Below are 10,519 nucleotides of genomic sequence, written 5' to 3' on the forward strand. Positions count from 1 at the left end.
TAGTCTACATGCACATGGTAGCATTGCCATTCTTCTTGGTTGTTTCAAATGTCTTGCCCTGTAGTACTTTCTTTTTCACTATGTTCTTGAATATCATCAGCAGTACTATAAGTATCAGGCACATCTCCATCATGATTTTCCATTAAGAAAGGGTTCTGAGTTTCACTTTGCTTCCCTTTTCTTCCTGATGATTGTCAGAATTTTATCAACCTTTCATACATTCATAACTGTGGTCAGAGAAAAGTCTACAATAATCTCTGCATTGTAATGGACAGCCCCATGACCACTGCCAAGTTTGGTTTGGATTATTTTCTTCCATAATACATTGGCTCATCTCATTTTCTTATCTTTGTTCTTTCTGAGGCTGATATGTCAATTTTCCATCCACTAATGCAACTTCATGAGACCTTCCTGCACTTTATCCAAATCACCTTGGCATTTCATTAACCAGAAGAGCTTAGGGTCATTGGCAAACTTGGGAACTTCATTGTGAACTTTCTCTTTTCCACATCATTTATAAAGATGTTTGTAAGACCAGTCTCTGAACCAATCCCTAAAACTAAGTGATTGCATAGATCACTAACTTAAAACAATTTATGGAGAAAATTAGACGCTACATTTGTTATTTCAGCACAAAAGATGGTTTTGAATCAGTATGATCTAGAAGACAGATGAATCAAACCAACTATTGCAGAAGGTGAAACAATAGTTAGTGATACCCTGTAGTAAATTACTACTGTTGTGCCCACGTCGACCAGTGCAGCCCCCAAGGACACAGACAACCGATGCAAGGGCACAAAGGAGTTTAATACGGGCTCGAGACCGGGCCCTCGACACGCACCGATGCAACGGCAGAGGTCGAGAGCCCCGAACAGAGGAAGCTGGGACATCTTATAGGGTCGCGAGTGGCGGGAACTTTGAAAGAAGTTGGCAATTATTCATTGGCTACTACAAAGGCACTTTGGGCGAGCGCGGTTACAGTTTCAAACTGATTGGACGGTTAGAGATGCTGTCCCATTTATGGACAGGACTGCCCTCATTGGTGGCTGGGGTGGTCTGCTTTTTCGTCACCAAGTGGAGTGAGGGTTGTGACTGCTGAAACTATCTCCGGAATGCGGCAGGACAAGGACTAACATATCAAGGTGGAGGATATACAAAATGGCGAAACCTCAGCTAAGCTTGGTTCCACATTTCCCCATTTTTTTTTTTTTTTTTTGAAAAAAAAACGGCTAGTCAGTTAAGAAAATAACACAGCTACCAAGCCTTTTATCAGTTAGTCAGTCTCAGAATTATGGTTACGTTTAGTCACATTATGTGTCATTTTGTTGTTCATTCACAGGGTTATAGGTCCAGCAAAAGTTCTCAGCCACAAATGAGAATTACTCTGCTTAAACAAGAGATGTTCCTTTAGTTGTTTTTATCCCTGAAGCCTTCCTAAACTCCTTAGAGGTCCTCTTTTGTACTGTTCCTGAAACTTGCTTAATCACCCTAACTAGCCCTATGTCTCATTCCTCCCTTTTTGGGAATGGAGCCCCTAACTGCAGTCAGGGAAAAGGGGCGTCATTCTGATCAGTAACTGCTTCCTGCTGAAAGTGGGCGATGAGGGGAAACAGTCAGGGCTCCACTCCTATGTATTGGGAGGGGTCCTGTTTTAGGGGTTGTTGGGGAGAGTTATATTGGCGTAAGGGGGCATATTGGGAGCGCAGCACCATTAACTGGACCGTGTTTACCCGTTGTTTAATAAAGGCCACGAGTCGATTAATGACACAGGGCCCGATAGACAGAATTAAGAAGAGGGTAACAACTGGGCCCAGAAGAGGCAAGAGATAGGGCAGCCATCCTCCTAAGCCTTCCCAAAGAAATGCATTGTTGTCTTCTAGCTTTTTTCTCCGGTGTTCTAGTTCCTCTTGTAATTGCTTAATTTTATTTCTAACTATTCCTGACTTGTTAGCATAGAAGCAACATTCTTCCCGCAGGTAGAGACAGATGCCTCCTTCCTTTGCTGTGAGAAGATCTAGCCCGCGGCGGTTTTGCAGGACCACCGCGGCCAAAGAGTCTAACTGAGACTGTAACTCTAAGGTTGTATCTGCTAGCCGCCCAATGTCCCCCACCAGCTGAGCTGAAATTTTTTGGTAAAGGTTAACAGAGGTCCCAATTCCAGCAACTCCGGTCCCCACTCCGGCTGCCACCCCCAGGCCGAGCAGTAGTGGGGTAATTATGGCCCGCTTATGTCCGGCAGGCACAGACTGGATGAGCTGTATGGGAAGGCTTTGGTTGCCTGGGACCACTCCCACATCGGGCATGAGATATGTTAAAATGCACAAGCCCGACAAGTTAGCAGGGAGTACGGGGTAGGCTGTGGTGCCACAGAAGAAAATAGTGCCCAGTGCCGGCGGGCACATAGAGGCAGAGCCATTAAAACTGGGCGCCTTAGTTGCACTGACTACTGAACTGCAGAGTACCTTATTTACTTGACCCACTCTTAAGGTCCCATTGTGACTAAGGCATGGCATCTGAGCAACTGTTGGGGAGAGCTTGACATTATTGATGGGCAAGGTCTGGTTACACGTATGGGTTGGGCCCTTTAGGTTCGTCCAATTAATCCAGTTGTACACAGCAGGGATCGCTGTGTAACGGGGGGGTCCTTCTCTTAGACATAACCAGCAATCGCTGGCCAGGGTTGGGTTGGTCTTGTTTAAAAATTGTAGGGCTGAGTCTAACATGGCCTGTACTGTTTTTTCCAATTTAAGGGAACCCACCGGGCCTGGGATGTGTATCGGCTTGAACCACCGATCCTGTGTTTGGGCAACTTGTTCAAAAACCCTCTGAACTTCCTGCTTTCGTGCGTGGTCTTGCACACCCCCACCATCTGTCATCCCCCAGTGGGTTTGCAGAGTCCAACAAAAGGGTTTTCCTGCTTTGACAGGGCATACATATCCCGTGTTATTTCCTAAGGATATACCAGTCCAGAAAGTTCGATTGGACTCTGTGCACTGATAAACAGTAGACCTTTCATAGCACTGTGAATGAACAAAGGTATAGGCTGAAAAACTCCCCCCCTCTTTACAGTGATTGCAACTTTCATTTTTAGGCGGCATTTGATTTAAACGCTTCCAACAGACCACCCTCCCCACTGTACCTGGACATCCATGGGTGGTGCCCTTAATCAGGGTCGCCACAAACAAAGGAACTCCCTTAAGGCTGCAAGCACGCTTACTAACATAGCACTTGCTCTGAATATGACCGAATATGCCTTCGGTGATGCACCGTCGGCAGGGATCCCAGTCAGCCCCGACAAGGAGAAAACAAAGGAAGGACAGTAGGTAGCCAACATTACAGTTTGGTGTCATTTTTCACGGCGTGGGCAGTGGTCTGGGAGCGATGGGTTGTAGCCGGGAGCGCCTGAAGAGTCAGCTTGAGTGGATTGGTGGGATGCTTCCGGGCTCGCCACTGCAGCTGGGAGTCGTCAGTTGGTGCCGTCTTGACGTGTGAGTGATGAACCCAGGCCGCGATGCCGTCCACTTTGAGTGCGGTGGGTGTGGTCAGGAGGACGATGTAGGGACCCTTCCACCGGGGCTGGAGGCCACGACCGTCGGTCTTGTGTCGGCGGACAAGGACAAGATCTCCAGGCTGAAATTTGTGGGCTGTCTGAGAAGGTCCTCCCCCTTCATAGAGCGCTCTGAGGCGGGGCCAGACCTCCTGGTGAGCCTGCTGTACAGCCCACACAGAAAGAAAAAGTTCACAATCAGAAGGCAAATCACAAGCTAACTGCGCACCGTGCGGTGTGGTTGGGGGGGCGGTTCCATAGATAATCTCGAACGGAGACAGACCCAGACGATAAGGGGAATTGCGAGCCCAGAAGAGGGCATAGGGAAGGAGAGTCACCCAGTCCCCGCCAGACTCTAAAGTTAATTTAGTTAAAGTTTCTTTTAAAGTTCTGTTCATTCTCTCCACCTGCCCTGAACTCTGGGGCCGATAGGCACAATGGAGCTTCCACTCTGCTCCCAGGGCAGAAGCCACAGATTTCGATACCTGAGAGACAAAGGCTGGTCCATTGTCTGACCCAATGGTCACTGGAAACCCAAATCTAGGAAAAATGTTTTCCAACAGGATTTTGGCTACCACTCGAGCTGACTCACCTCTTGTCGGGAACGCCTCCGGCCATCCGGAAAACGTGTCCACCAGGACCAGCAGGTATCGATAGCCAAATTTACCTGGTCTTACCTCGGTGAAGTCTATTTCCCAATGGACCCCCGGGCGCGTTCCTCGCGGCCTCATTCCTGGTTCACCGGTTGTCTTGGTGGCGTTTACCATGGCACACGACTGGCAGGATGCCACTACTTGTCGCACGGTACAGGTTGCGTCCCGGACATGGAGGTTCCATTGCCTGATTAGAGTTAGAATTTTTCTCTCTCCCAAATGCGTGGCTCGGTGCAAGCGCTGAATGAGATCAGTGGCCAAGTGTGCTGGCAAGATGGCCTTAGTTTCTTGGGTGTACCACCAGTGTCCCAAAGAAAAAGCACCCGGTAGAGACTGTATGTAGTCAAAGTCCATAGCACTATACTCTGGGTCTTCCGGCAGCTGCGGGTCCCCTGGGTCTGGGAGTTTTACTGTCAGGGCATCTACCGGCATTAGGGCAGCTTGGCGTGCTGCCTCATCCGCCCGCTTATTACCTTGAGTTGGAGTCGAGGAGTCCTTTTGATGACCTGGATGATGTACTATAGCCAGCTTACGTGGTAGCCACAGCGCTGCCAGGAGATCCATAATTTCTTGAGCGTTTTTAATGCCTTTGCCGTCGGAGGTTAAGAGCCCGCGCTCTCGATATATGGCCCCGTGTACGTGGGCCGTGGCAAATGCATATCTGCTGTCAGTATACACAGTTAAATTTTTCCCTCGAGCCAAGGTGAGAGCTTTGGTTAGGGCAATTAGTTCAGCCTTTTGAGCGGACGTCCCGGATGGCAAAGGCTCAGCCCATATGACTTCCTGCATGGACACCACTGCCGCCCCTGCCGCTCTTCGGCCCTCGTGGATAAAACTGCTCCCATCCGTAAATCAAACCAGTCCGTCCGGCAGAGGGTTATCTCGCAGATCAGGGCGTAACCCTTGGACCTGGGCCAAGATATCAACACAGTCTAGATGGGCCTCCAGGTCAGGGGCAGGTAGGAGGGAGGCGGGGTTTAGCCCCGTGGGTGGCGAAAAATTGACCCTCTCTGGGTTGAGCAATAGGCTTTGGTAATGCGTGATTCGGGCATTACTCATCCACCTCTCTGGCGGCTGCCTGAGGACTCCTTCCACCGCATGGGGGGTGGTTATGGAAGTAACTTGTCCCAGAGACAGTTTTTGGGAGTCCTTGAAAAGGAGGGCAGCCGCTGCCACCATGCGTAAGCACGGTGGCCAGCCGGACGCCACCGGGTCTAACTTTTTAGACAGATAAGCCACAGGACGCCTCCAGGGGCCCAAGGACTGAGTGAGCACCCCTTTAGCTATGCCCTTTGCCTCATCTACGAACAAATGGAAAGGCTTTGTAATGTCCGGAAGACCCAGGGCTGGTGCAGACAGTAAAGCCCTCTTTAAGGACTCAAAAGACTGCTGCATCTGGGGAGTCCACTGAAAAGTTACTTTTTCCCGGGTAGCCTCATACAAGGGTTGGGCCAGGTCTGTGAATCCAGGTATCCATAGCCGGCAAAACCCAGCAGATCCCAGGAACTCACGTACCTCCCTTTTGGTGGTGGGTGTCGGCAACTGTAAGACAGTAGCTTTTCTGGCTTCCGTCAGCCACCTATAACCGTTTTTGAGGCGGTAGCCCAGATAGATTACCTCGGGCAGGCAAATTTGTGCCTTTTTTGCGGAGACGCGGTATCCCATCTGGCCCAGTTCCGTCAGTAATTCGGCTGTTCCTGTTCGGCAGGCATGCTCACTTTCCGCTGCAAGTAACAGATCATCAACATACTGGAGCAAAGTTAGTTCGGGAAATCGGCTGCGGAATTTTCTTAAATCCTCATGAAGGGCCTCGTCAAAAAGGGTGGGAGAGTTTTTAAACCCTTGAGGCAACCTTGTCCAAGTTAATTGTCCACTGATGCCCCGTTCCGCATCCTGCCATTCAAAGGCAAACATTTCCTGGCTTTGGGGTGCTAGTGGTAGACTAAAGAAGGCATCTTTTAAGTCCAATACTGTGTACCACACATGAGTAGGTGGCAAGGCACTCAGCAAGGTATAAGGGTTTGGGACTGTGGGGTGGATATCTATGACCCGTTTATTTACTTCTCTGAGGTCCTGTACCGGCCTGAAGTCTTGCGAGTGTGGTTTTCGCACCGGTAACAAAGGGGTGTTCCATGACGAATGGCATGTTTTAAGGATACCACTGTCCAATAGCCTCCGAATATGAGGCGTTATTCCTGCCTTGGCTTCTGCAGGCATAGGGTACTGTTTTACCCGAATGGGTTCAGCCCCAGGCGTTAGCTGGACTATAATGGGTGGTCTGTGGGACGCCAGGCCAACGCCCCCGGTTTCTGCCCAAGCATTCGAGAAAGATTCCATCCACCACCCAGAAAGGGGTGGGTGATCTGGCGCCACCAAAAGGCGGTACTCATCTTGAAGGGAAATCGTGAGGACGTGTAGGGGAGAGCCCTTAAAGTCCTTGATTTCGACACCTTCCTGTCCAAATGAGATTTGCGCTCCTACCTTGGTTAAAAGGTCTCTTTCAATTAATGGGTACGGGCATTCAGGAATTACAACGAAGGTGTGCGAGACCTGACCTTTTCCCAGGTCTACAGATCTTTTCGTGGTCCAGGGATACTGCTTGCATCCCGTAGCCCCTTGCACCCACGAAGTTTTACCGGAAAGTTTACCCAAGGGTTCCGTGAGGACTGAATGCTGTGCCCCCGTGTCCACAAGGAAATTAACGGGTCTCCCCTCCACTTTTAAGGTTAGCCGGGGCTCGGGGAGGGTCGAGCCCTGACGGTCCTAGTCACTGTCATCTCTTGTGCCCCCGAGCACCAGGACAGGAGTGTCAGAAACGGCGGGGTTGTTTGAGGTTATTCCCCGTTTCTTTGGGCAATGTTTGGCCCAGTGTCCTTTTTGAGTGCAGTATGCACATTGATCACGCTGTAGGGTCCTGCCTGTCCCTGTGGAGCTGGGGCGGCGGGAGGGGTGTAGCTTACCCGGGTCGTCCTTTTGAGTGACGGCGAACAGGATTCTGGCCATATCCCGAGTGTGGCGTGCGTTTTCAGCCGCCCTTACCTTCCGTTCTTCCTGGCGGATGCGGTCTTCTCTTTGCTCAGGAGTTTCACGGCGATTGTACACCTTTTCTGCCACCTCCATAAGATCTCGAATAGATTTTTCTCCCAGCCTATCTATTCTTTGTAGTTTTTGTTTAATGTCAGGAGCCGCCTGGTTAACAAAGGCCATTACCACCGCGGCCCTGTTCTCTGTTGCCTCCGGATCCATAGGAGTATATTGCCGAAAAGCTTCCATGAGGCGTTCTAGAAAAGCCGCGGGGGTCTCCTCCCTTCCCTGCTGCACATCCCCTACCTTGGCCAAACTGGTGGGCTTGCGGGCTGCTGCACGCAACCCTGCCATTAGAGTCTGGCGGTACACCCGGAGTCTCTCCTTACCTTCAGCCTGGTTAAAATCCCAGTCAGGTCGGGTCAAGGGAAACACTAAATCTATGCGGGCCGCGTTTGTGGTGGGTGTGCCATCTTCTCCAGGGACTAATTTCCTGGCGGCCGTCAGTATACGATCTCGCTCCTCAGTGGTGAAGAGGACCTGCAAGAGCTGTTGGCAATCATCCCAGGTGGGCTGATGAGTAAATAGAACAGTGTCTAGGAGATTAACAAGGTCTTTAGGGTTGTCAGAGAAACGTGCATTTTGTGCTCTCCAGTTGTAGAGGTCACTGGTCGCAAACGGCCAGTAGTGCATGGGCTGGTTGCCCTGCTCATTAGGCAATCCTGCCACACGCAGGGGCAGGACGGTGGAATCCGGGAATTCGCCTTCACTGAGCGGGTGCCTGCCGCCGGACCCTGCCCACGAGCCCCGCCCGCCTCTGGGGGAGGGTGGTCAGCCGACCGCAGGAGTTGGGGAGGGTTACTACAAGGGTTATGATAGGGTGGTGGAAATAGAAGTTCCTCCGGGGTAGAGTCTTGGAAAACCGCAGGTGCCGACGGGGTGTTGGGGTGGGACCCAAGCAGTTTAGCCGGCAGTACGGGTTGTGCCTGTAACGACAAAAATGGCTTTAACCAAGCAGGGGGGTTCTGGACTAGATCTTGCCAGACTAAGATATACGGGAGTTGGTCAGGATGTCCGAATTTTCTTTCACTGGTGATGATTTCCTTTACGCGACGGACAATCTGTAAATCAAAAGTTCCCTCCGGGGGCCAACCAACTCCGAACTTCGGCCACTCTGAGGAACAAAAGGTGATTAGAGGGGATTTTTTTTATTTTTACACTGAGGTCCGACCCTCTGGACCTGACATCTTTAAAATGCTGTAAAACAACGGATAGAGGGGTAGATGGTGATTGACCCATGATGACAAATGCTAGAAGTACAGTGGCTGTCGTCACAAGAAACAGGCCAAAGACTGATTTTTCAAAAGGCCCCCAAAAGGGGTATCTGCTTCCCCGCAAAGGGTGTGGCCTTCCTAACATGTGGTCCGGGGACGTCTCCCGCGGTCCACGCCGGCGGCTTTCAAGTGCGTCCACTTAAGCCTGACCCGGCTATTGAACAGATTTTCAGGTTTGCAAACAATTACAGCTTTTACAGGTACAAAGTACAAAAGATACAGGTACTAAGTACAAAACAGCTTCTACAGGTACAAAGTACAAAAGATACAGGTACTAAGTACAAAACAGCTTCTACAGGTACAAAGTACAAAAGATACAGGTACTAAGTACAAAACAGCTTCTACAGGTACAAAGTACAAAAGATACAGGTACTAAGTACAACTACAGGTCTGCAGACTTGAAGCTTACCTGGGCGAGTGTTGGAACTCACCTGCGCGCTTTAGAACTCCTTTCGGTTGCTCGGCAGTTGGGGTCTGCACTCGTCGATCCCGGACGAGCCCCCAAAATGTTGTGCCCACGTCGACCAGTGCAGCCCCCAAGGACACAGACAACCGATGCAAGGGCACAAAGGAGTTTAATACGGGCTCGAGACCGGGCCCTCGACACGCACCGATGCAACGGCAGAGGTCGAGAGCCCCAAACAGAGGAAGCTGGGACATCTTATAGGGTCGCGAGTGGCGGGAACTTTGAAAGAAGTTGGCAATTATTCATTGGCTACTACAAAGGCACTTTGGGCGCGCGCGGTTACAGTTTCAAACTGATTGGACGGTTAGAGATGCTGTCCCATTTATGGACAGGACTGCCCTCATTGGTGGCTGGGGTGGTCTGCTTTTTCGTCACCAAGTGGAGTGAGGGTTGTGACTGCTGAAACTATCTCCGGAATGCGGCAGGACAAGGACTAACATATCAAGGTGGAGGATATACAAAATGGCGAAACCTCAGCTAAGCTTGGTTCCACACTACCTTCTTTAACAAAAGGCAAAGATGGGAAAAATCTCCAGTGTGAATTGGAGATTTCCTTGCTCATTAACCACCAGGGGGACATTATGGATGTTATTGACATGTGGATGTTATTGTTTCCTAACACTAAGTGCCAATTGTGATGTGAAAGGATAACCACTACTCAGAAACAAAGCATCAATTGTGAACACTAAATCTTTTACTTAATATTCATGAGCCTGATAAAGAAAAGACTAAAATTAAAATGTTATTTTGTGCCAGAGGAAACAAAAGAAAAATATACTCAGAAAGAAACTTGAATCTAGAGAATTACTACTAACTATAAATTAAGATTTCTTTTTTTTTTTTTCCTGTGCTTTATCTTATCCTGATTCTGGCTGGCTTCCAGAGAAAGAGTCTCTTTAGTAACTGTCAATCAGCAACCTAAGCTTTCTTGTTTCCTTCAAGAAAGCTGTTTATTCCCTTCATTCAAGTGGGACTATACTTTGTGACCTATGGACTCCAGACTTCACTCCAATTGAGGAAATCTGTAATATGAGTTTCAACTTTCAAACTTGATGACTCCCACTCAAGCCAAATGCATAGAACATGAATTGATAACATGAATTGATTGGAACAAGGGGAATTACGTATTAACAACATAAGCATACAATTCAAATGACTATATAAGCATACAATTCAATGACCCTTAGTGGCTATGAGCCACTAAGACAAGAGTGAGGACATTTGGGTTCTGGAACACTTCTTGCTATATAGTAAGGGAGCTCATAGTAAGGGAGTGGATTACTGTTTCTCTGGGAGGGGTCTCCTGTAACAGATGCCAAACCTGGGAAAGGCTTCTGAGACCTCAGAGGCATGGAGTCCAAAGTGTCTCCCATTGTCTTAATTTGACTCCTATATTACACTGTTTCAGGGGTGCTGGTTGATTTTAATTTGGGTTTGTACTTCCAGCACAGCTAAGTTCCTATCTATCTTTGCCTCCTGTCTGTTAATCAATGAC

General features: G+C 49.3%; 1 protein-coding gene across 1 annotated transcript; it reads right to left on the reverse strand.

The window, feature by feature from the left end:
* Window positions 1–1,810: 1,810 nt before the first annotated feature.
* On the reverse strand, window positions 1,811–7,975 carry LOC119260861 (uncharacterized). The gene is given in 1 exon segment (XM_037529967.2): window positions 1,811–7,975. A coding segment is annotated over 1 exon segment (4,584 nt). The 5' UTR covers window positions 7,918–7,975; the 3' UTR covers window positions 1,811–3,333.
* Window positions 7,976–10,519: the final 2,544 nt, after the last annotated feature.

The sequence above is a fragment of the Talpa occidentalis genome, unplaced genomic scaffold (assembly GCF_014898055.3).
Source record: "Talpa occidentalis isolate TD23 unplaced genomic scaffold, MPIMG_talOcc4v2.1 talOcc4.6, whole genome shotgun sequence".
NCBI classification, from domain to species: domain Eukaryota; kingdom Metazoa; phylum Chordata; class Mammalia; order Eulipotyphla; family Talpidae; genus Talpa; species Talpa occidentalis.